This window comes from Oncorhynchus masou, chromosome 5 (genome assembly GCF_036934945.1).
Source record: "Oncorhynchus masou masou isolate Uvic2021 chromosome 5, UVic_Omas_1.1, whole genome shotgun sequence".
Lineage (NCBI taxonomy): Eukaryota > Metazoa > Chordata > Actinopteri > Salmoniformes > Salmonidae > Oncorhynchus > Oncorhynchus masou.
Window position 1 is genome coordinate 50,549,780 of NC_088216.1, and position 27,035 is coordinate 50,576,814.

At 41.8% G+C, this 27,035-nt stretch overlaps 1 protein-coding gene across 1 annotated transcript in view; it reads left to right on the plus strand.

The window, feature by feature from the left end:
• Positions 1-11,020, plus strand: part of LOC135539766 (sodium- and chloride-dependent GABA transporter 2-like) — a 33,185-nt gene extending 22,165 nt beyond the window's left edge. Inside the window, exons 5-15 of the mRNA XM_064965874.1 lie at positions 234-324; positions 465-597; positions 709-843; positions 1,244-1,347; positions 1,502-1,626; positions 1,825-1,937; positions 2,110-2,247; positions 2,563-2,665; positions 7,132-7,232; positions 8,886-9,056; positions 9,712-11,020. Coding sequence (XP_064821946.1) covers positions 234-324; positions 465-597; positions 709-843; positions 1,244-1,347; positions 1,502-1,626; positions 1,825-1,937; positions 2,110-2,247; positions 2,563-2,665; positions 7,132-7,232; positions 8,886-9,056; positions 9,712-9,891 — 1,394 coding nt within the window. The 3' untranslated portion in view covers positions 9,892-11,020. The remainder of the gene's footprint in view (positions 1-233; positions 325-464; positions 598-708; positions 844-1,243; positions 1,348-1,501; positions 1,627-1,824; positions 1,938-2,109; positions 2,248-2,562; positions 2,666-7,131; positions 7,233-8,885; positions 9,057-9,711) is intronic.
• Positions 11,021-27,035: the final 16,015 nt, after the last annotated feature.

Here is a 27,035-nt window from a genome sequence, read left to right on the forward strand (position 1 = left end):
AGAACACAAACAGATCTAGGACCAGGTTAACTTCAGTGTGTAGACCAGTTGATGGTGACATAATTTTGTTATGCCCAAATGATAGAAAGTATCTTAAAATTATGGACACTACTTCAAACTGAGATATTCTGTTTTTGACAAGTGAGTTGTATTTTTGTAAATGTCTCCTTATCCAGGAAAGGTTACGAGAGTTCTAAGACATGCTTGTTATTGTCTAATTTCCTCCTAACCAGCAACCTGCATAGAGTTTGACAGAAGAGTAGTGGGACATTTAAATTGGACAGTAGCAGGAAACGCAACATCACCAGTAAGAGAGTTCTGGGAGTGAGTACACAAAATCATTCTAATTTATCAACTCCTTATTAAGTCCTTACAGATGAAAATCATGGCTATGTGCCTTAGGAGGCGCAGAGAGAAAGGTGAAAAGCAAGTTTTGGGATTGTAACTCAAAATTTGATTTTCAGGAGAAGAGTTTTGAGTCTCACAGACAGTCCAAGCAATCTAGGCAGTGTTCGCTGGGAGCTGGCTCTGTGTCTTCTACTGTCATGGATTCTCTGTTACTTCTGTGTCTGGAAAGGAGTGAAGTCTACTGGGAAGGTAAGGGGGGACTCTGCCATTCAACCTGATGACACCATGAATACTGTAGAGTTGTTAAGATGAGTCATAGACTGAGGGAATGTAATGCTGGTCTGGTCCCCCTCCCCTCAGGTGGTCTACTTCACTGCCACCTTCCCCTATCTGATGCTGGTGGTGTTGCTGGTCCGTGGACTCACACTGCCGGGGGCAATAGATGGTATCAAGTTCTACCTCTACCCAGACCCAGCCCGCCTCACTGACCCACAGGTAGGAACACACTTCACTGTATAATTTGTGTCCAGGTGTAACAGAAACTATCAGTACATACTGTAGTGATTGTTGGGGATAGATGGTAACGTCTCTGTCGGTGTTTGAGCCAAAGTCAACATGACCGAGGGCAGCAACAATTACCACTGGCACAAGAAACGTAACTCCCTTGGTGCAACAGTTTGTGGTTTTAAGAGCATCAGATTTGTTACAACATCAATACTTCATTAAAAATATTACTCTGAATTTCAAAGCAAATATATTTTATGTTGACTTATTACAGCTACAAGGTCGAAATAAGTACCATTTTAATTAACCTCTAATACCCTGGGATGAGACTAGTATATCGGAATTGTGAAACTATGAAGACTATTGTGTCTCTCTCTGGTGTGTCTCACAGGTGTGGATGGATGCTGGAACACAAATCTTCTATTCCTATGCTATCTGCCTCGGCTGTCTGACTGCTCTTGGCAGCTACAACAAGTATGACAACAACTGTTACAAGTGAGTGGAAGAATTAAGTACATAAACAGTAAATGTGCCTTGCTAGATAAAATGTGCTGGCAGAACGTTTTCTGGACAGTTTGTTGATCTCCACATTGTAGGTCATTTGGATGCCTTCGTGTTGTGACTAACAGGGAAGTGAATCTCTTTTTAGGGACTGTGTGTACCTGTGCCTGTTGAACAGTGGAACCAGCTTTGTGGCCGGTTTTGCGATCTTCTCTGTTCTGGGCTTCATGGCTTATGAACAAGGGACAGACATCTCAACAGTGGCCGAATCAGGTAAGTGTTGCAGCAGTGAGATATGAATGAATTAATTAATTAATCAAATAAACCACCTTGAAAAATGTGCAAACAAACAAATGAACATACCCTTGTAAGTTCTGCTTCGTTACAAGACAGGTGTCTTAGCATTTCAGGGATCTAACTATTCCCTCTGCCCCTGAGAGTTCAGTAATGAGTTTACCTGTATTGCTGCAGGTCCTGGCCTGGCATTCATCGCCTACCCTCGTGCCGTGGCCATGATGCCATTACCCCAGCTTTGGGCCATCTTCTTCTTCATCATGATAATCCTACTGGGTTTAGACAGTGAGGTGTGTTAGTGTGGTCCTGAAGGCCTACGGAATATTTCCTTAGTGAAGGATAATTACATAACCTACAATAGTTGCTACAATCATCACTAAACTAATGGATGTGAAACTGTGAATGATTAGCTAGTATTTAAAAGAAGAGAGTTTCCACTGAACCCCATCATCTCTCCTTCAGTTTGTAGGTCTGGAGGCTTTGATGACAGCCATCTCAGACATGTATCCCTCCTTCTTCCTGGTTGGCCATCGGCGTAAAGTCCTCCTCCTCATCATCAGTGTGGGTAGCTTCTTCATCGGCCTGGTCATGGTCACAGAGGTGAGAGGTCATTTGAAGTCATCATTATATAGGTTATAAAATATAGAATTTCAAGGCCATCGTTATTAGATCAATCATGACAGTAACCAGATACATGATGGATAATGCACCTCCCAAGTGATCTGTTTCAACGTATCCCTGTGTTTCAACATACCTCCTCGTTCCGCAGAATTGTTGGTTGATTCCACTTATTCCGATTGGGCTGCAGGACACACCTACGATCATTGTCTGAGTGTTTTGTAGACTCTGGAGGTAGATTATAGTCTCAGTAAGACTGTACCTTATACTTTATTTCTAACCCTCCTCTATTTGCAGGGAGGCCTGTATATCTTCCAGCTGTTTGATTACTATGCCTGCAGTGGGATGACTCTTCTTCTCTTCGCTATACTACAGTCAGTGTGTATCAGCTGGGTTTATGGTGAGTTAGCCCGGCCTACTCCCAGTGTCGCTTAGGGCCCGCAACCACTTTTGTTCAATGTCAGTCGGGGTCTCAACTTACTCTTAGTTAAGATTGTGTATTCTACTATGTGACATATTGAAATGTGGTAGTGCACCCAGAGTTTTCCTCTTGTTATGTCAGTCACTGACAGTCACCCAATTAGCCCATGTCAGCTACCATGGTATAGAGTTTGCTAGGTAAGTTAGTCTAGCCAGCTATCTAAACCTTGTATTATATTACAAACATTTATGAAGGCATTTTCATGTAAGTTATTAATTGTTACCACTATCATTGTGGGTGTTATGAAAAGATAATAGTAAAATATGGTCAGTGCTATCAGGGATCTGTGGGATGTCCCTACCTTAAACTTAACCCCTCCCTTACCCTAACCCTTACCTTAACCATTTTAAATGTCAACTTCAATGGAGGAGGATCATCCCAAGGATCCCTGATAACAAGGATAGCATGGCCCCATTCCATCAATCCCAGATAATCAATCACAGAAACCCTAATTGCTGGTCAGCTTCCCTAAGGATGTTTCTGTTCAAGTGTTTATTGTGTTTTCCAAGCTGTTCCTCTGGCACACATTGCCAGTTTGGAAATTGATGTGAAACGAAACCTCGTTACTTTGGGATTATAAGGTTCTGACATGTGAATAACTAATTTTTGACCAACATCAAGTTGCTCTTTCGGTGGTCCCTTACGTGTGAGATGAGTCAGGTTTTTGAAAAAGTCCATTTACAATGACAAAATGAAAAATCAGAAGTTCTATCTATGCAAACACCTTTTTTCTTGGTGCTTTAAGGTTCTATATGCAATCCAATCACACAATGCTGGGTTGTCAATAACAAATAGTTGTATGTACAGTGGGGCAAAAAAAGTATTTAGTCAGCCACCAATTGTGCAAGTACTCCCACTTAAAAAGATGAAAATTACAGGCCTCTTTCATCATAGGTACACTTCAACTATGACAGACAAAATGAGAAGAAAAAACCCCAGAAAATCACATTGTAGGAATTTTTATGAAATTATTTGCAAATTATGGTGGAAAATAAGTATTTGGTCAATAACAAAAGTTTCTCAATACTTTGCTATATACCCTTTGTTGGCAATGACAGAGGTCAAACGTTTTCTGTAAGTCTTCACAAGGATGCAGATCTCCTCTAGAGCAGTGATGTTTTGGGGCTGTTGCTGGGCAACACGGACTTTCAACTCCCTCCAAAGATTTTCTATGGGGTTGAGATTTGGAGACTGGCTAGGCCACTCCTGGACCTTGAAATGCTTCTTACGAAGCCACTCCTTCATTGCCCGGGCGGTGTGTTTGGGATCATTGTCATGCTGAAAGACCCAGCCACGTTTCATCTTCAATGCCCTTGCTGATGGAAGGTTTACACTCAAAATCTCACGATACATGGCCCCATTCATTCTTTCCTTTACACGGATCAGTCGTCCTGGTCCCTTTGCAGAAAAACAGCCCCAAAGCATGATGTTTACACCCCCATGCTTCACAGTAGGTATGGTGTTCTTTGGACGCAACTCAGCATTCTTTGTCCTCCAAACACGACAAGTTGAGTTTTTACCAAAAAGTTCTATTTTGGTTTCATCTGACCATATGACATTCTCCCAATCTTCTTCTGGATCATCCAAATGCTCTCTAGCAAACTTCAGACGGGCCTGGACATGTACTGGCTTAAGCAGGGGGACACGTCTGGCACCGCAGGATTTGAGTCCCTGGCGGCGTAGTGTGTTACTGATGGTAGGCTTTGTTACTTTGGTCCCAGCTCTCTGCAGGTCATTCACTAGGTCCCCCCGTGTGGTTCTGGGATTTTTTGCTCACAGTTCTTGTGATCATTTTGACGCCACGGGGTGGGATCTTGCATGGAGCCCAAGATCGAGGGAGATTATCAGTGGTCTTGTATGTCTTCCATTTCCTAATAATTGCTCCCACAGTTGATTTCTTCAAACCAAGCTGCTTACCTATTGCATATTCAGTCTTCACAGCCTGGTGCAGGTCTACAATTTTGCTTCTGGTGTCCTTTGACAGCTCTTTGGTCTTGGTCATAGTGGAGTATGGAGTGTGACTGTTTGAGGACAGGTGTCTTTTATACTGATAACAAGTTCAAACAGGTGCCATTAATACAGGTAAAGAGTGGAGGACAGAGGAGCCTCTTAATTAAAGAAGAAGTTACAGGTCTGTGAGAGCCAGAAATCTTGCTTGTAGGTGACCAAATACTTATTTTCCACCACAATTTGCAAATAAATTCATTACAAATCCTACAATGTGATTTTCTGGATTTTCTTCCCTCATTTTGTCTGTCATAGTTGAAGTCTACCTATGATGAAAATTACAGGCATCTCTCATCTTTTTAAGTGGGAGAACCTGCACAATTGCTGGCTGACTAAATACTTTTTTGCACCACTGTAAGTAAGGTGATATACTTGAAAACAGGAGGACATCAAACAGTTCTGAGATCTGGGACTTGGAAAAAAATACTCATTATCTCAAAACTATACACTTTGCAGATACAACCTTATAGCCCTGAGTCCTTGATTGTTCACGTCACAGGTTGTAACATGTACACTGGGAGACAGGAAGCAAGTTCAGGGAGTGAATTTAATAACTAAATGAACATAGAAGAAAACAAGAAAGATGGTAGTGTACAGACATGAACACCGGAACAGAAACAATAACACCTGGGGAAGGAAACTAAGGGAGTGACAGATGTAGGGAAGTTAATCAAATCAAATTGTATTTGTTACATTTGCTGAATCCAGTGAAATGCTTATTTATAAGCCCATAACCAACAATGCTTTAAGAAGTTAAGAAAACAAATACAAAATAAAAATAATAAAATTTAGATAAGTAAAAATAGAAAATAAAAGTAACAAATAATTAAAACAGCAACAGTAAAATAACAACCAAGGCTATATACAGGGGGTACCGGCACAGAGTCAATGTGCGGGGGCACCGGTTAGTGGAGGTAATTTAGGTAATATGTACATGTAGGTAGAGTTAACAGCAGCTTAGAAGAGGGGTCTGGGTAGCCCTTTGACTAGCTGTTCAGGAGTCAGGAAGGTAATGAAGTCTAGGTGACAGGTGTATGTAATAATGAGCAGCCTGATTAACTAGAGCGCCAGTGAGTATACGTGACAGTACCCCCTCCCAGAACGCGCAGCTTCAGTTGCAGGACGCTGCCCAAAGGTACGATCCCATGGACCAGGAGCGGACCGGTTGTCTCTGCTGAGGCACGGGAACCTGTCGAGCAGGCTGAGTTATGGGAGCCCGTCGAGTCTTGTGAACCTGGCGAGCCAGCTAAGGCATGGAAGCCTGACGAGCTAGCTGAGGCATCCTCGGCCGGCAGCGGCACCCAGACGTCACCGACCAACACAAAAAAACTAAAAACACTCCCTGATGCTCCCTTTCGGTGAGGCGTTATTCTGTAAAGTGTATGCTGGGAGTCGGGAAGCAAATTCAGGGAGTGTATTTAATAACTAAATGAACATAACAAGAAACACAGGTAGCATACTGCCATGAAAACTGGGAAGGAACCAAAAGAAGTGACAGATATAGGGAAGGTAATCAGAAAGGTGATGATGTGCAGGTGAGTCTGATGAGGTGCTGGTGCGTGTAATGATGGTTATGGGTGTGCGTAATAACGAGCGTCGGAGGGAGAGAATATGTGAAACTGTGTCACGTTCTGACCATCGTTCGTGTGTGTTTTCCTTGTTTTAGTGTTGGTCAGGACGTGAGCTGGGTGGGCATTCTATGTTGTGTGTCTGGTTTGTCTATTTCTGTTTGGCCTGATATGGTTCTCAATCAGAGGCAGGTGTTAGTCATTGTCTCTGATTGGGAACCATATTTAGATAGCCTGTTTTGTGTTGGGTTTTGTGGGTGATTGTTCCTGTCTTTGTGGCACCAGATAGGTCTGTTTCGGTTTTGTCATGGTGCTTGTGTTGTAGATTGTTGTATTTTCATCTTTATTAAAGATGGCCAAAAATAACCACGCTGCATTTTGGTCCGCCTCTCTTTCACCAGAAGAAAACCGTTACACACTGGTTCTCTTTTTATATCACCAGTTTTTCAGAAGAATGGCCATAACGTAAGCTCTCATTTTCTAAACAAAGAAATACAGGTACCTTAGACCAGTGTTTCCTAAACTCGGTCCTGGGGCCCACCCCTGGGTGCATATTTAGTTCTTTACCATAGCACTACACAACTGAATCAAATAATAGAGTTGGTGATTTGAATCAGCTGTGGGGGGCACAGGACTGAGTTTGGGGAACACTGGTTAGAGCTGTTGTCCAGGGTTCCTAATCTGTAATTGTTTAAACCTGTCTGTTACTTGGTGGTTTGAGAATGTTTACCTGGGTATTTGACAGACCAACTTTTAAACTCCTATTGACTGCTGTTATTTGGAGTCCCTGTTGATATCTTTACACCACAGGTGCAGACCGTCTGTACGATAATATAGAGGACATGATCGGTTATCGACCATTACCCATCATTAAGTACTGTTTAAAGTATTTCACTCCAGTCATCTGCACGGTAAGTTTTATTTATTTACACACCACTGTCAATAGCAAATTAATTTGTTATTTGTCCAATAAAAGTTATAGTAAACATGACATTTACATTGAATATATTAGGCTATTGTTATCATTAGCACTAGCATAGGATTAACATACATTACCGTTTAATTTCACATAAACAGTGAAACATTTTGACACCTACTCATTCAAGGGTTTTTCTTTCTTTTTACTATTTTCTACATTGTAGAATAAGAGTGAAGACATCACGACAATAAAAAAACAAGGAATCACGTAGTAACCAAAAAAGTAAAACAAATCAAAATATATTTTTGATCTTAGATTCTTCAAAGTAACCACCTGTTGCCTTGATGACAGCTTTGCACACTCTAGGCATTCTCTCAACCAGCTTCATGAGGAATGCTTTTCCAAGCCCCCACACCATCACACCTTGTCCTCCATGCTTCACGGTGGGAACCACACATGCAGAGATCATCCATTCACCTACTCTGCATCTCAAAAAGACACGGCGGTTGGAAACAAATCTCAAATTTGGACTCATCAGACCAAAGGACAGATTTCCACTGGTCTAATGTCCATTGCTCGTGTTTTTGGCCCAATCAAGTCTCTTCTTATTATTGGTGTCCTTTAGTAGTTGTTTCTTTGCAGTAATTTGACCATGAAGGCCTGATTCACTCAGTCTCCTCTGAACAGTTGATGTTGAGATGTGTCTGTTAATTGAACTCTGAAGCATTTATTTGGGCTGCAATCTGAGGGGCAGTTAACTCTAATGAACGTGTCCTCTGCAGCAGTGTTAACTCTGGGTCTTCCGTTCCTGTGGAGGTCCTCATGAGAGCCAGTTTCATCATAGCACTTCTCTGCAACTGCATTTTTTTTGCAACTGCATTTTAAGAAACTTTCAATTTTCTTGAAATTTTCTGCATTGTCTGACCTAGATGTCTTGAAGTATGGATGTGGTCTTTACCAAATAGGGCTATCTTCTGTATACCACCCCTACCATGTCACAACACAACTGATTGTCTCAAACGCATTAATTCAACATTAACTTTTAAAAAGGCAAACCTTTTAATTGAAATGCATTCCAGGTGACTACTGTACCTCATGAAGCTGGTTGAGAGAATGCCAAGAGTGTGCAAAGCTTTCATCAAGGCAAATGACTACTTTGAAGAATCTAAAATAAAATCTATTTTGATTTGTTTTGGCTACTACTTGAATCCGTATGTGTTATTTCATAGTTTGTCTTCACTGTTATTCTACAATGTAGACATTGGTAAAAAAAAAAATAAGAAAAAACCTTGAATGATTAGGTGTGTCCAAACTTATTACTAGTAATGTATATTTAATTGTTCCAATTTCATAATGTTTGTTACATGTAATCTTTTGTTTCAACTATAATGCATGATAAGCATCAACAGGGGGAACGTATTGGGTGTGCACCAGCTCATGCTTTTTATTAGACCATTATAAATGCTCCACCAGAAGCCTGACCTAAACGTACTGGAGAAACTATGACCTTGTTCTAAACCTTATCTTGTTCATCTCTGTCCTCACTCAACCCTCACTGTTACCCTAATATGTTATAATTAGTACAATGCTATCAGAAAATACATTGTGTTAATGTTTATTATTCAACCTCCATCTTTTGTTCTAGGCTACATTTGTCTTCTCCTTGATAAAGTTAGCCCCGCTGAAGTTCAACAACACCTTTCAGTATCCTTGGTGGGGTTCCGCCGTTGGCTGGTGGTTCACTCTCTCCTCCACCCTCATGGTTCCTCTGTGGATGGTTTACATCGTGAGCGTCACTCCTGGTACACTGCGACAGGTAAATAGGGACATCATTTATTATGTTTCTGTAGAGTTTCACATTGCTTGACTTGGGCAGGAGCTCTCTGGAGCGGAGTACCGGCACCTAAAATGTTTAACAGTTTGAGCTCCTGTTTCTCTTTTACAATATTATCTCAAAAGTATTGTGGAGCTCCTGCACCTAAATGTAAACAGTTCCGGCACCAAACATGAGTACCGACAACTGTCTCAGCCCAAGTCAAGCACTGGAGTTTCAAAACAGAAGCATCTCAAAGTGGTCCAAAAGCAACAAAATCAAGCAATATCATAGGTAGCATAGCTATAGCTAGTTACGTAGGTTGGCGATAGAGGCTAAGTCTTTGAGTACATTCTCCAAAGATGGAGCAATGGTCATGAGAGGCCACGGTTAATTTCTCACTGTCAATTCCAAACTTCAGATATTTTAAAAGTTGGCAGGTACCACTTGTGGTGTTATCGCTAGTTATGTCTCTATTTATACAATGATCAGATCCATTACCCAAACCCCATTTACTCCCCAATACACACTGTTTCTTCTACCAACTAAGAAAAGAAGTCAAACAATCAATGCTCTGTAAACATCACCAGTTATTTTATGTCTCAGTCCTTTGGTGGTCTTTCTTTGAAATGCTCCTCGTCCTCTATTGATTCCTCAGAGACTGTCCATCCTCACCACGCCGTCAAAGGATCTCCCCATGACCAAGGCCCAGAAGAATTCCCTCTTGGCCAAGCAGTCAGAGCAGTACAGGCCCCTGGGGGACACGGAGATACCAGCCTGGGGCCACAACCTCCTAGACAGAGACACTGCCCCCCTCTCTCAGCTACCATCCCTATAGGACTAGAGATAAGCAGGTCCAGCGAGTCACTCAAGGTCCTGACATAAACAATACAAATACTTCCCGTTGTGTAACAGAGACTTATGTGACCCTTTGCCTCGTCTGAGAGGCTTGGAAAAGTATAGAACATAATCCACCCCATGCCTCTACATACACTATTTCCTGTATGTAGAGCTAATGAGACGTAGAAGCACTGGTTATGGGAAGTCTTGGTGTGAAAAAAGAGATGCGGTCATTCTGTTTGGCCCAGAAAACCCTGAATGAATAGAATTGCAGGTCAATCTTGCTGACTCATGTCAGAATGAGGAGAAACATATTGAGTAAGGTCCGGCACAAAATATGGACCTTTGCAGTTGTCCTTTAATTAACCAGGACTGTGGTCATGGCAGAGTAATGGATGAATGGATCAAACACCTGTCACACAACATGGTGGAAACAAAAACATGACATTTATGCTATTAGTCCCTGTTGGTTAACTGAGTCTGTATATACAAGTGAACAAACTCTTTTTTTGAAGATACATTTTTATCTTTGGGTGGGTTTAATAATCATATACTTGTATAGTTTTTTCTACTACTATGTAATTTCTTAAGACTTTGTGAAGAATGACATTTGTGAAAAAATATTGATGGTTAAAGAGAAGGGATTGTGTTGATACATATATTGTCACGCCCTGGTGGTAGTATATTGTGTTTGTCTTTATTTGGTCAGGCCAGGGTGTGACATGGGTTTATTGTGGTGTGTTTTGTCTTGGGGTGTTGTTGGGTGTATGGCTTAGTGGGGGTATCTAGCATAGTCTATGGCTGTCTGGAGTGGTTCTCAATCAGAGGCAGGTGTTTATCGTTGTCTCTGATTGGGAACCATATTTAGGCAGCCATATTCTTTGAGTATTTCGTGGGTGATTGTTCCTGTGTTTGTGTTCACCAGATAGTCTGTATAGGTTTTCGCACATTTATTGTTTTGTTTAGTTATTTCATGTTGAGTTCCTTTTCATTAAAGAACATGAATAACCACCACGCTGCATTTTGGTCCGCTTCTCTATCGACAGACGAGAACCGTTACATATATAGTAGAAACACTGTAAAATACTGTGATTTGATGCCAATATCAATAAACTCATCAAACCTTGTGCCATGATTTATATCTTTTTCCACCCTTATTCTTTGGAGTACGTTAAATTAAGAGTGTAATTCGCTGCAGAGATATATTCAGATGTAACATTAATCTGAGACCTGCGGCTCATATTCCTAAAGCGTCCTAGAATAGAAGTGATAATCTAGGATCATAAAGGCTAAACTGAACCTAGATAAGCGCTCCTACTCTGAGGTAATTGAACAGAGACATCGTTATTGCACTGACTATAAATACGTTTTCCCCACAGGGTACAGACAGTTTTCTATAGCCGAGCTGAAGACTAATACAGGAGCAATGCCCTTCTATGAGTTACAGATAAGACCAGTTAACAGCAGTTATCATTAGTTCAGACTAAACCAACACAGAGCACACACCACCTGCAATTGTGTCTGGGGTGAATTTAGCCTGATATGAAAAATGAATACTTGTAGCTTTAGACAGTAGTTTGTAGAATATCTATATTCATCCTTTAATGAGGTACTGTGGTCTGTATTACAGTGTACAAATGTCTCTGATGATTGCTGACCAAAGGAGCAGCACCAGCTCTACTATCCCTGGTGACAGTCTGTGTTTTATCATTCATAGATACCATTATGTCCCACAATGTAGCAGGTTAGGGTGATAATGGTGTTTCAAGATTTTGATATATATTTGTTGTTCTCGTGATCATTTTACACAATTCCCCAGCTGCACATGACGTATTACAGTAGTATTTGACATTGAGGTCCAGTGATTGGCTGTGTCACTCCACATGTCAGGCTATCACCCTTAGTGCTTCAGCAAGTTGTAATACTAGTTCTAACAGAGATGTTACAACTCCACTGAGTTTAAAGACTCGGAGCTCTATTCAATCTGTAAATCTGAAGCGTTACAGATTCTGCGATAGAAATGTGAAGGTAATTTCCGATTGGACCAACATATACAGCGTTTACGGTGAATGCAGTCTCCACTAAAGCAGGAACATTGCCTTTAAATCTCAATCACTCTGCAAAGATTAATTTATGCAACACAGTTTGAATAGAGCCCTGGGTCATTCAGGTTTTCTGGACAAAGAATTATAATTATAATTAATGAATTCACACAACATCTCTCTCAGAATCTCCATTGAGAATGCCTTTTAGTCCTGGGTTAGGCTTAATCTGTGTCTGGGAAACTGGCCCATTATTTCCTACCTTTTTAATACTGATTTGAAATTTCAAAGTCCAGGGAGAGACTGACAAGGTATAATGCCAAAGTCATCTTAACATAAACAAGCATTTGAAAGGGTCCCTTGTTGCCCTGTTATTTTATTGCATTACAGTAAATAAAGAAGAACAGAACAAAACTGATATCCATCAGATAATTCCTGGGCTTCAATACCCCTTTTGCCAATTGGCCTGGACCGTTTGCTGCCGACACGGAGCCCTGCCGATCCATCACTACTGATCTGCCGATGTAACCGTCCGAGGGGGTTTAAATGGGCTCTCCCATTGTGACGTCCCCTTTAGGCACATCTGCTAGCCTGTAGCTAGCCCGGGCCTGCTTGCTGTCTGAATCGCCGTGCCACCAGCTCGCCTAGCTACTCTTTGGACCCTATGATCACTTGACTACACATGCCTCTTCCTAACGTCAATATGCCTTGTCAATTGCTGTTTTGGTGATTATTTTTTGTCTTATTTCACTGTAGAGCCTCCAGCCCTGCTCGATATGCCTTAGCTAACCCTTATGTTCCACCCCCCACACATGCAGTGACCTCAACTGGCTTAAATGGTGCCTCTAGAGACAAAACCTCTCTCATCGTCACTCAATGCCTAGGTTTAACTCTAACGTATTCACATCCTACCATACCCTTGTCTGTACATTATACCTTGAATCTATTCTTCCACACCAAGAAACCTGCTCCTTTTACTCTCTGTTCCGAGAGCACTAGACAACCAGTTCTTTCACCCTTTAGCTGCACTCTTATCCTACTCCTTCTTTGTTCCTCTGGTGATGTAGAGGTTAACCCAGGCCCTGCAGCCCCCAGAATCACTCCCATTCCCCAGGTGCTCTCATTTGTTGACTTCTGTACCCGTAAAAGCATTGGTTTCATGCATGTTAACATTAGAAGCCTCCTCCCTAAGATTGTTTTATTCACTGCTTTAGCACACTCCGCCAACCCGGATGTCCTAGCCGTGTCTGAATCCTGGCTTAGGAAGGCCACCAAAAATCCTGAAATTTCCATCTCTAACTCTAAAAATTTCTGACAAGATTGAACTGCCAAAGGGGGTGGAGTAGAAATCTACTGCAGAGATAGCTTGCAGTGTTGTGTCATACTATCCAGACAATTCGAGCTTCTAAATTTAAACATCCACCTTTCCAGAAACAAGTCACTCACCATTGCCGCTTGCTATAGACCCCCTTCAGCCCCCAGCTGTGCCCAGGAGACCATATGTGAATTGATCGCCCCACATCTATCTTCAGAGTTCGTACTGTTAGGTGACCTAAACTGTGACATGCTTAATGCAACCGCTGTGTCTGATTTAAAAAAAAAACTTTACGGAATAAGCAAAACCATGCAATAATCTGAGACGGTGCTCAGAAGAAATAGTCACAATAGCCGCCATGTTGGCGTCAACATAAACAAGAAATTACACGATAAATATTCTCTTACCTTTGATGATATTCAATAGAAAGCACTTCAGGAATCCCAGGTCCATAATAAATGTTTGTTTTCGATAATGTCCGTTATTTATGTCCAAATACCTCCGTTTGTTGGTATACATATCCAAAACGCTCATTCTGGTCAGCGTTACATCGGACAAAAACTTCAAAAAGTTACATTACAGGTCGAATAAACATTTCAAACTATGTACAGAATCAATCATTAGGATGTTTTTTAAAATATAGCTTCAATAAAGTTCCAACCGGAGTATTCCTTTGTGTCTTGATGAGCAATGGAACGCAAGTGGATACCATGAGGAATGCGCATGATCACAAAATGGCTGACTGCCAGTCACCTGATAGATTCTGCTCTCATTCAGTCCCACACACAGTAGAAATCTCATTCAAATTTCTATAGATGGTTGACATCTAGTGGAATCCCTGGGAACTGCAACATTAATATCTCAAAGGGATTTCATTGGGTACTTTGGTGAATACATACCAAGCTCAGATTTCTCACATCCTGTTTTGATTTCTCCTCAAGATTTTGCCTGCCATATGAGTTCTGTTATACTAACAGACATCATTCAAACAGTTTTAGAAACTTAAGAGTGTGTTCTATCCAATACTACTAATAATATGCATATATTAGCAACTGAGACTGAGGAGTAGGTGGTTAATTTTGGGCAGCTTATTCATCCACGCTACTCAATACTGCCCCCCAGACAGTTTTTGGTCTAGAGTGTCTCACCCTTTGAAGAGGGGGATGACCGAAGCAGCTTTCCAATCTTTGCGGATCTCAGACGATACGAAAGAGAGGTTGAATAGACTAGTAATAGGGGTTCCGAATTAACTCCATAATATCGACCGAAACATGGCAAACGTTGTTTGGAATCAATCCTCAAGGTGTTTTTTCACATATCTCTTCATTGATATGCAGTTCGTGGAAGCCTGCTTTCCCCTCAGAATCGCATGGAAAAATACCAGCAGCTGAAAAAGACGCACCAATTTCGACGGAGGACACCGGGCGGACACCTGGAAAATGTAGTCTCTTATGGTCAATCTTCCAATGATATGCCTACAAATACGTCACAATGCTGCAGACACCTTGGGGAAACGACAGAAATGGCAGGCTCATTCCTCTCGCATTCACAGCCATATAAGGAGACAATGGAAAACGGAGCATCAAAAATCCTGCTGGTTTCCTGGATGCCGTTTCATCTTGGTTTTGCCTTTAGCTCCCGTTCTAGGGCACCTACAGAGAATATCTTTGCAGTTCTGGAAAATTCAGAGTGTTTTCTTTCGAAAGCTATCAATTATATGCATAGTCGAGCATCTTTTTGTGACAAAATACTGCGCTTAAAACGGGCACGTCTTTTTATCCAAAAATGAAATAGCGCCCCCATAGCATCAAGAGGTTAATTAACAACACTGTCATCTCAGATTTTCAAAATATGCTTTTCAACCATAGCTACACAAGCATTTGTGTAAGAGTATTGATAGCTAGCATAGCATTAGCCTAGCATTCAGCAGGCAACATTTTCACAGAAACAAGAAAAGCATTCAAATAAAATCATTTACCTTTGAACAATTTTGGATGTTTTCAATGAAGAGACTCTCCGTTAGATAACAAATGTTCAGTTTTTCCAAAAATATTATTTGTGTAGGAGAAATCGCTCCGTTTTGTTCATCACATTTTCGAAAATTCAGTTTGGCAAACCATTTTTTCCAAATTAACTCCATAATATCGACAGAAACATGGCAAACGTTGTTAAAAAATCCTCAAGGTGTTTTTCACATATCTATTCGATGATATAGTTGCCTCTGAAGCTGCACGCAGCTGGAGATTAGCATAATTTCGATGGAGGACACCAAGCGGGCACCTGGTAAATGTAACTATCTTCAAAGATATGCCTACAAATACAAAATGCTGCAGACATGGGGAAACGACAGAAATTAAATAAATATTGCTTCAAAATCTGGGCCATTTTCTGTTTGAAATGTCAAGCCTGTAGCATCAGTTCTTCTCAGTGTAGTGTTTTTTTTCCAAAGCTGTCAATTAACAAGCGCCCCGTATATCGAAAGATTAATCACTGTCATCTCAGATTTTCAAAATATGCTTTTTCAACCATTGCAAAACAAGCATTTGTGTAAGGACTTCATGTACACAATGTATGTTTTGTTTGATAGTTTATATTTATCAAAATATAGTTTACATTGGTAGTTTTAGTTCCAAAAACATTCAGTGATTTTGCATAGCCACATCATTCAACAGAAATACTCATCATAAATGTAGATGATAATACAACATTTTCACTCTGTTGAAAAAACTAGAAAAGCGGTTCAGAAAATATGGCAAATCAGGTTTGTTAGCACAGTGTCCAAAGAAGGGCCAGATTTGAAAGAACTCAGAGAATTGGCAACATCATGATTTTCAATTGAACCCTGTGGCACTACAATAGAGACTCAGAGGTCAGGACAACAGTTAGAAGTCTATCTGTAAATGTTTCAGTCATTTTTTTCTGTCAAAAAGAAAATGGCGATTGACAAAAGATTCAGGTTTGTGTAGTCTTTTATCGATGGGGGTAAATATCGTTTAGGACCTTGAGCATGACGTTTTGAAACCATATTGCATCACGTTGAGATTTGAAATTGATATGTTTATTACTACCAAAATAAAACTCTGGACGGTTCTGACTTAAATATGGACAACAACAAATACCTAGTCACCAAAACATTAAGCCTTGACTTTTTTCCAAAATTAACATACCCTCGTAAACTGAATATCCTTCGACTGAAACTATGGCAAACTGGATGTAAACGTTGTTTTCAGAACTTCAATACACACCATTGCGATCAGCAGGCTGTCCCTCAGTAGATATCAGTCGCCAAACCCATAGGTCATCTTTATTTGCTATAAAGCCCCACATTATCTCAGCTCACTGGTCACCATAGCCTAAACGCACCGTAGCCAGCGCTCGGAAAATTATATGCACTGGTCAACCCAAAAGCCAAAACTTCCTTTGGTTGCCTTTCCTTCAGTTCTCTGCTGCCACTGACTGGAACAATTGCAAAAAATCTCTGAAAGAATATTTCCCTCTCTAACTTTAAGCATCAGCTGTCAGAGCAGCTTACCGATAACTGTACCTGTACACAGCCACACACCCGACTACCTCATCCTCATTTATTACTTACCCTCTTGCTCTTTTGCACCCCAGTATCTCTACTTGCAAATTGTCATCTGCACATCTATCACTTCAGTATTAATGCTAAATTATAATTATTTTCGCCTCTGTGGCCTATTTATTGCCTACCTCCCTACTCTTCTACATTTGCAAACACTGTTCATAGATGTTTCTATTGTGTTATTGACTGTACGTTTGTTTATGTGTAAATCCGTGTTGTTGTTTTTGTCGCACGGCTTTGCTTTATCTTGGCCAGGTTGCAGTTGTAAATGAGAACTTGTTCTCAACTGGCCTATCTGGTTAAACAAAGGTGAAATAAAATAAATGACTAAAAAAAGAAATGTGCTCCTTGCAATTCAAATATGAAGCTTGAAGCTTGACATCTGCGGACAAACCATTGTAAAAAAAGAAATGTGCTCCTTGCAATTCAAATATGAGGAAGCTTGACAAGTCTGTCAATCGTAAACATTCCTACAGTATGTGGTACTATGAGATCTCTCAGTGTGACTGTGATGACTTCTTCAGTCAAAACGTCACCGGTCTTTAGCCATCATTGATCCATTTTTCATTTTCCATTGGTTTTTTCTTGTCTTCCCACACACCTGTTTTTCAGTCCCATTCATTACCTGTTGTGTATTTAACCCTCTGTTTCCCCTCATGTCTTTAGTGTTTTTGTATAGGTGCGCGACGGGTCTGATTTATTTATTATTCATTTTGTCTATTTAGAGTTTGGAGCATGTTACTTGGACTTTATTAAAAGACTCCATTTTACACTCCGTTTGACTCTCCTGCGCCTGACTTTCCTGCCACCTATACACATATGCCTGAAAGCTGCATTCATATGTTAAATGATAATGAAATTGGATAATTTGACATAGTGAGAAGGGAAGAGAGCGCTTAGCATAACAACCAGGTATTTTTTCTGTGACAAAATATCTTATGAGTTTGTTTACAAGTTACAACAGGGAAATATGACTTGTAGTGAATTTTAATCCAAAAATGAAATACTGTTTTTATTTTCATAGATTCCCTAGAGTTCCAAGATTGAAGTTACTCCACAAACTAACCAAATTACAGAGTGAAAATAACGTAGTATGTACTGAACAAAAACATTTAAATAACTATATGTGGTATTCTTCATATTTTCAACAGACAAACTCAAAGTTTCTGTCTGGAGCCTTTTCAAGCGATTACAGCTGTGAGTCTTTCTGGGAATGTGCTGGATTTAAGCTGTTTTGAGGGTGACATATAGGGCCAGACAATTAGATTTATAACGCCATAATTCCCATGTATTTTCCACATTTTGTAATGAGCCTCACACCTTGACCTTAGACTACCTTTTTATTTCTATTTGGTTAGGTCAGGGTGTGATTTGGGTGGGCATTCTTGTTTTCTATTTCTTTGTTGGCCGGGTATGGTTCCCAATCGGAGCCAGCTGTCTATTGTTGTCTCTGATTGGGACTCATACTTAGGCCGCCTGTTTTCCAGCCTAGTTTGTGGGATCTTGCTTTTGCACAGTTACTAGGTTGCCTGCAGAATAATACGTTTGTTTATTCTTTTGTTGGTGTTCATCTTAATAAAGAAAGATGTACGCTTACCACGCTGCGCCTTGGTCTCCTTCTAACAACGAGCCTAACAGAAGTTCCACCACAAACGGACCAAGCAGCGCGGTCAGGAGGAAAGGACACGACGGAAACCCGAGAGGCAGCCCCCAATTATTATTATTTTTTTTTTTGGGGGGGACAGATGACGTGGGTGTTGGTGCTGAGGGGTGAGTCCAAGTCAGAGGAGGAGATCTTGGACCGTTCCACAAACGGACCAAGCAGCGCGGTCAGGAGGAAAGGACACGCGGATTGAACCCAATCCCCCAATTATTATTCACGTTTTTTTTTTTTTTTAGGGGGGGAAAAATTTTACGAGTCCAAGTCAGGACATCTTGGACCGTTTGGCCGGACAGTGGTTGGCAGTGGAAAGGGACAAAAGAGTTTGGAGGGGTTGGAGTCTGGAGCAAGACAGTCGCTTTGAGGAGCATGTGACCCTTCTGACACCATGCTTTGCGGTTACACGTACTGTGTCTCCGGTATGCATCCACAGCCCAGTGCGTCCTGTGCTAGTTGCCGGGCTAGGGTGAGCATTCAGTCAGGATGAGTTGTGCCAGCTCTACGCTTCAGACCTCCAGTGCGCTTCCTCGGCCCAGGATATCCTGCACCGGCTCTGCACACTGTGTCCCTGATGCGCCTTCAAAGCCCAGTACGTCCTGTGCCAGTGCCCCACAGTTGCCAGGCTAGGGTGAGCATCCAGCCAGGACGGGCTGTGAAGGCTCACCGGAGACACAGAGCCGGCGCAGAGCCAGCGCAGAATATCCTGGGTCGAAGAGATGCACCGGAGACCAGGAGCGCTGAGCCGGCACAATCCATCCTGGCTGAATGCCCACTCTAGCCTGTTCCCATTGGAGGCGATCCCTTCCGGCCAGGATCTCCTCCCACCTCCAGGTCCTTTGCCATCCAGGATGTCCTCCCATGTCCGCTCCTCCTGGCCACGCTGCTTGGTCCGTTGGTGTTGGGATCTTCTGGTACGTCCGTCGTTGGAATGAGACCAAGGTGCAGCGTGGTTAACAACAAAATACAAGACGAACGTAAAATTCTGCAGGCACAACAGCAACTATGCAAAACCATGCAACAAACAAAGACAAGATCCCACAACCTAATGGTGGGAAAAAAGGCTACCTAAGTATGATCCCCAATCAGAGACAACAATAGACAGCTGCCTCTGATTGGGAACCACACTCTGCCAAAAACAAAGACCTGTTAAGACTACCCCCCTACTTTGTGCAATTTCCGCCTGAAGACATACCCAAATCTAACAGCCTGTAGCTCAGGCACAGAACCAAGTATATGCATATTCTTGGTACCATTTGAAAGAAAATTCACATTTACACAAACTTCAGAGTGTTGAATGTAGGAGAAAAACACACAATAGATGTGGTTTAGATAAAACTATGGGAAAAAACATTTGTTTTTTCTATTTATTTTTGTATCATCATCTTTCAAATGAACAAGATAAAACAAAAATTCAGATACGACGATGGGGACAATTTTAGTGCAAAAATTAAGAGGGCAACAGTACCTGTGCAAAATTTCAAAATGATAACTTCCAAAATGAGTGTGCTACATAACATTTATTGTGACGTCACCCAGGTGTCCCACACAAGTTACCCAAATGTACCCATGTGGCCAAATTGGTGAAGTACACATTGTGAAACCAATAACTATATACAAAATACCAAAATGGTATTCTAACACACCCCCCACCAAAAAAAGTAAAAAAATTGGGAGAAAAAAAAAAAATTGGAAAAAAATTGGAAAATTGTTTTTTTTTTGAAAAACTAAATATATACATACATTTACAAATAAACATGGGTAACTATTTACACACTTTTACACACCCTCAGTCCTCTATCAAATCTATTTACATAGCTCCAGCCTAAAACCCCAAACAGCATGCAATGCAGGTGTAGAAGCACGGTGGCTAAGAAAAACAACCTAGAAAGGCAAAAACCTAGGAAGAAACAAGGCAATGAGGGGTGGAGATCACAGTGTTTTTGTAGTGTGCAACAGGACAGCACCTCAGGAGAAAAAATGTACAGTTTAGGGTTCCATAGCAGCAGGCAGAACAGTTGAAACTGGAACAGCGGCAAGGCCAGGTGGACTGGGGACAGCAAGGAGTCATCATGTCAGGTAGTCCTGAAGCATTGTCCCAGGGGTTCAAGTCCACCGAGAGAAAGAAGGAGAGAAAGAGAGCAGACTTAAATTCACACAAGACACCAGGTAAGACAGGAAAAATACTATATAAATAAATAAATATAACATAATGACCCTAGCTCAGCTAGAATGCAGACTGGTGTACTCAGACTGCAGACTGGTGTACTCAGCTAGACTGCAGACTGGTGTTCTCAGCTAGACCGCAGACTGGTGTTCTCAGCTAGACCGCAGACTGGTGTTCTCAGCTAGACCGCAGACTGGTGTTCTCAGCTAGACCGCAGACTGGTGTTCTCAGCTAGACCGCAGACTGGTGTTCTCAGCTAGACCGCAGACCCACTTTGCCATATAACCCCACCAACATTGCCAAAACTCTAGACAATGTTCTGCTGCTGATGCCAGATGCCATAGCAGTCTCTCTCTGATGTAAAGCAGAGGGTCACTGAGCATGTGCTGCATGTGATGGGAGACTTCATCTTGCAAACAACACAGCAACGCCTCCATGCTGTGCCCTTTTGGCCCTTAGGCACATCCATGCCTGCACAAATATATTTGGGCAGATGAACACTTGTGGCAGGAGCAGAAGGGACAGGGCTTGCTGCAGTGGTGCTGTAGCCAGCAAGCTCCTTGATGAGCTGCTCTCTGAAGTCTTTCTGTGAGAGGTAGGGCTTTCCACAGCTCGTTGCCATTTCCTTGTGTAGGATGAATGCATTCACTACGGCGATGTCGATGAAATGATAGAAGGTCTTGTACCATTTCATTGTCTTGTGGAGAACATTGTAGTAGCCGATTAGCGCGTCCGAAAGGTCGACTCCGCCCATGCTCTTGTTGTAGTCCTTCACTGCAGTTGGAATGGGGACATTTTTGGTGGTCCATGCCCCGGCACCGTCCTTCACACGCCTGACAACACGATCCCCACTGAAGGACTTGTGGATAGTGGAGCACATCACCACCTCTCTGGTATCCATCCACTTTACAAAAAGCAGGCCATCTTCACGGATCCATCGCATGCTCCCCCGCTCAGCCCGCTTAGGCATGTCGTTCACCTTCGTCTTCGGAAAGCCCACCCTGTTGGTACGAATGGTGCCACAAGCCCATACATCCAGCTTCCTTAGGTCTGCAAACCTGGTAGGGCTTGTGTAGAAGTTATCCACAAACAGTTTGTAACCCTTCCCTAACAGTTAAACATCCAATAACGCCATTACAGAGTCATAGCGGAGTCCCTTACCGGTAGCAAAACTGTTCTTCCCCTCGTAGACAAAGAAATTGCATGTGTAGGCACATGCAGAATCAGCCAAAACAAACAGCTTGTAACCCCACTTGGTTGGTTTGTTTCTCATGTACTGTTTGAGTCCAATTCTGGCCTTTGAGGATACCATCCTCTCATCGATCGACACGTTCTGGGCTGGCTGAAAATACGTCTTGCAGGCCTCAACAATGCTGTGGTAGAGCGGCTTGATCTTGCACAGTCTATCAAACACTGCTGTGCCCCTCTTCTTCTCATTCTCTTCATCAACCTTTGGGTCACTGATGTGAAGCGCCTGTGAAATCATCAGAAACTTCTTGCAGGACATAACAGTCATGGGGAAAGGCAATTTGTACAGAGCTGATGTTTTCCAGTAGTCCTTCAGGCTTTTCAGCTTCACCAGCCCCATGTAGATGACCAGAGAAAGGTAGCAGAAAAACTCTGACATGGATATGGGCTTCCATGCTACCTTTTTGCCCGCTTGTTTCTTCTTCCCATTCTTATTAGTGTTGGACACGAGCGAACCTACAACAGATGTGGTAAAATACAGTTGGAAAAGCTGAAGGGGGGTGTAATTGGAGGTCGGGTTCACCTGAGGCCCTGGCTTCCTTATCGGCCTAAAAGTTGGTTGTGGTGGCTCCACATCATCTTCTAGGACGGTGTGCCAACGCCCTTCTGTCCCTCTGTTAGTGGGTGGCACACTTCCCCTCTTCCTCTTCACACCTCTAGATGACCCGGGAGGTGTGGAGCCAGAGACAGCAGGGGTACAGGATGAACCAGCTTCAGAGGGGGTGGATACCTTGGCACTGGGGGCTCCCAGTCGGAGTCAGTGCCACTGTGAAAGATAATGTTCAGTTAGAATAGTTTCACATATGAGCCCTGTATCAACAGCTATAATAAACACACATATAGAGTACAGGGAGTAGCCCTGTATCAACAGCTATAATAAACATACATATAGAGTACAGGGAACATAAAGTGCTGTTCCATATCACTTTGGCAATTGACGTGGGCCTGCCTCAAAATAGGCTATTTGGGTAGACCATGCGTTCCCAAAGAAACAGGCCCTCACTCACAATGGCTAGCTAACGTGTACTTTAGCCATTGTATTCTATATATTCCTAATAAAATGTAAAAACAGCTATAATAAACATGTATAAAAAGTGCTGTTCCACATCAATTGCAAAAGTGAAATGGGCCTGCCTCAAAATAGGCTATTTGGGTAGACCATGCCTTCCCAAAGAAACAGGCCCTCACTCACAATGGCTAGCTAACGTGTACTTTAGCCATTTTATTACATCGCTATATATTCCTAATAAAATGTAAAAACAGCTATAATAAACATGTATAAAAAGTGCTGTTCCACATCAATTGCAAAAGTGAAATGGGCCTGCCTCAAAATAGGCTATTTGGGTAGACCATGCCTTCCCAAAGAAACAGGCCCTCACTCACAATGGCTAGCTAACGTGTACTTTAGCCATTTTATTACATCGCTATATATTCCTAATAAAATGTAAAAACAGCTATAATAAAAATGTATAAAAAGTGCTGTTCCACATCAATTGCAAAAGTGAAATGGGCCTGCCTCAAAATAGGCTATTAGGCTACCATGCGTTCTCAAAGAAATAGGCCCTCACTCACAATGGCTAGCTAACGTGTACTTTAGCCATTTTTGCAAATAATGTAAATGTAAAAACAATCACTAATAATATTTTATATAAAAGTCAAACAACGGCATTAGCATGAGAGCAACTTACCGGTCCAAAACGATGTCCTCTCCGTTCAAAAAAAAGTCCTCAGTTTCAGAATCGAAGCTATGGGAGCTGATGGAGTCTTCAATCTCTGCCAAATCTGTCTCACTATCCCGGTCAATCTCTTCCAAAATCATTTCTACATTCGTGTATCTAGCCTCCTCCTCCTGTTACCCAGTAACTTTCTTTGACTTATTTGCCATTTTATTCGCGAAATAAACAGTTGAAGTAGCAAATTACTGAAAAACGTCTGTGCGTAATTAGAATCACTCCTTCACGGTTCATTTGGCAATGGTGAAAGAACGATCTTTACGCCTGTCTCCAGTGTATAGGTTTGTCTTACAACAATGAATCATGGGATATTTCCAGTTACATCTGCTCATTGGCTATCTACCCAGCTAGATTTCAAGAAGATCAGTGGTCATTGGGTTAAAATAGAGTCAATCAACGAGACAGTGGTCATATAATTGCTGCGCAATGGGCTCCTCACGTGTTGTCTTCCAATCGGTATTACCATATCAATAGGTCCCGCAAAATGGCCCATCAGGGTTCATTGTCTTCCCTAACAAAGAGTTGATTGCAAGTAAACCAAACATGACTGGATAGAGAGGGAAAAGACGAGGAAAAGAGAGTCTCTTTACGTTGGACGTTACTTTGAAAATTGTATGACAGGAAATTCAACGCGATAAGCGGTCACAAAATGTTTCGTGTTAGGCTATAAAAAATGGATTTAACCGAACAAACGACCATTCATTGTGTAACAATGAGCCTTGGGATTGCAACCAGAGCAAGATTTTCAAAGGGAAGCGATTTATTTCAATACAATCTGTGACTTTGTTATGCAAGTGCTGGTTGAATAAGTAGTTTGATATGGGGGTCTATGCTCAGATAATCGCATCTTATTCTTTTGCAATAAATAATTTTTTTAATATGACAACGCAGGTGGATTAGCAAGATTCTAGGCTTTTGAAGCATGTGAGACACTTGTATTTTCATGAATGTTTAATATGACTATTTGTGGCGAACACCGTATGTTGTTGAATTCAATCCCGTATCTGGGATCGGTAGTTAAGAGAGGTTAAACCTAGACTTTCTCACCCGAGTCACACCCTGACCTAACCAAACATAGAGAATAACAAGGATATCTAAGGTCAGGGAGTGACACAATGTTTGTATGTAAAATCTCCTCCTCCTCCTATACTTTTTCCAACCTACACTGTGAATGTTTAAATTATGTTTTCAATATAGACAAGAAAATAAAATAATTTGTGTGTTATTAGTTTAAGCACACTATGTTTGTCTATTGTTGTGACTTAGATGAAGATCAGATCAAATTTAATGACCAATTTTGTGCAGAAATTCAGGTAATTCCAAAGGGTTGACTTACTTTTTTTTGCGATCTTCTCTGTTCTGGGCTTCATGGCTTATGAACAAGGGACAGACATCTCAATCATGGCCAAATCAGGTGTCAAGTGTTGCAGCAGTGAGATGTGAAATTAACAAATGCACAAACAAACAAATGAACATACCCTTGTAAGTTCTGCTTTGTTACAAGACAGGTGTCTTAGCATTTCAGGGATCTAACTATTCCCTCTGCCCCTGAGAGTTCAGTAATGAGTTTACCTGTATTGCTGCATACAGGTCCTGGCCTGGCATTCATCGCCTACCCTCGTGCCGTGGCCATGATGCCATTACCCCAGCTTTGGGCCATCTTCTTCTTCATCATGATAATCCTACTGGGTTTAGACAGTGAGGTGTGTTAGTGTGGTCCTGAAGGCCTACGGAATATTTCCTTAGTGAAGGATAATTACATAACCTACAATAGATGCTGCAATCATCACTAAACCTTTGGGTGTGAAACTGTGAATGAGTATCTAGTATTTAAAAGAACAGAGTTTCCACTGAACTTCCCAATCATCTCTCCTTCAGTTTGTAGCTCTGGAGACCTTGGTGACAGCTATCTCAGACATGTATCCCTCCATCTTCCTGGTTGGCCATCGGCGTAAAATCCTCCTCATCATCAGTGTGGGTAGCTTCTTCATTGGCCTGGTCATGGTCACAGAGGTGGGAGGTCATTTGAAGTCATCATTCTATAAGGATATAGGATATAAAATAAAGAATTTAAGGCCATCGTAATTAAATAAATCATTACAATAATCAGATATAAGATTGATAATGTACATCCCAAGTGATCTGTTTCAACATATCCCTGTGTTTCAACATACCTCCTTGTTCCGCAGAAATGTTGGTAGCTGTTTGATTACTAATCATGCCTATGACTCTGCTTCTCTTTGTTATAATACAGTCAGTGTGTATCAGCTGGGTTTATGGTGAGTTAGCCCGGCCTACTCCCAGTGTCGCTTAGGGCCCGCATCCCAATCACACAATGTTGGGTTGTCAATAAAAAATAATTGTACATAAGTAAGGTGATATACTTGAAAACGGGAGGACATCACAAATCAGTTCTGAGATCTGGTACTTAAAAGTACTCATTATCTCAAAACTATACATTTTGCAGATACAACCTTATAGCCCCGAGTCCTTGATTCTTCACATCACAGGTTCTGGTTTTTAACATGTATGCTGGGAGTCAGGAAGCAAGTTCAGGGAGTGAATTTAATAACTAAATGAACATAGAAGAAAACAAGAAAGATGGGTAGCGTACAGACATGAACACCGGAACAGAAACAATAACACCTGGGGAAGGAACCTAAGGGAGTGACAGATGTAGGGAAGGTAATAAAATCACATGTTATTTGTTACATGCTATATACAAGGGGCACCGGTACAGAGTCAATGTGCGGGGACATCGTTTAGTCGAGGTATTTGAGGTAATATGTACATGTAGGTAGAGTTAAAGTAACTATGCATAGATTGTAAAACAGAGCAACAGCAGCTCTGCTAGGTCTGTAGCCCTTTGATTAGCTGTTTAGGAGTCATGAAGGTGATGAATTCCAGGTGACAGGTGTGTGTAATAATGAGCAAACTGATGACCTAGAGAGCTGGACAGGGAGTATATGTGACAGTAGCCCCTCCCTGACGCATGACTTTAGCCGCAGGACGACCAGAGGGACGATCCTGCTGACCAGAGGGACGATCCCAGGGACCAGGAGTGGACCGGTCCCCTCTGCTGAGTCTTGGGAACCTGGGTGAGAGAATGGGTGATGCGCGGGAACTAAGCAAGCCAGCTAAGGCATGGAATCCTAACAAGCCGGCATAGACACAGACCCGACATTTAAAAAAATCTAAAGACACTGATGCTCCCCTTTGGTGAGGCATTATTCTGTAGCGTGTAGGCTGGGACTCGGAAAGCATGTTCCCGAAATGAACAAAACAAGAAACACAGGTAGCATACAGACATAAACTGGAACAGAAACACTAATGCCTGGGGAAGAAACCAAAAGAAGTGACAGATATAGGGAAGGTAATCAGGAAGCTGATGAAGTCC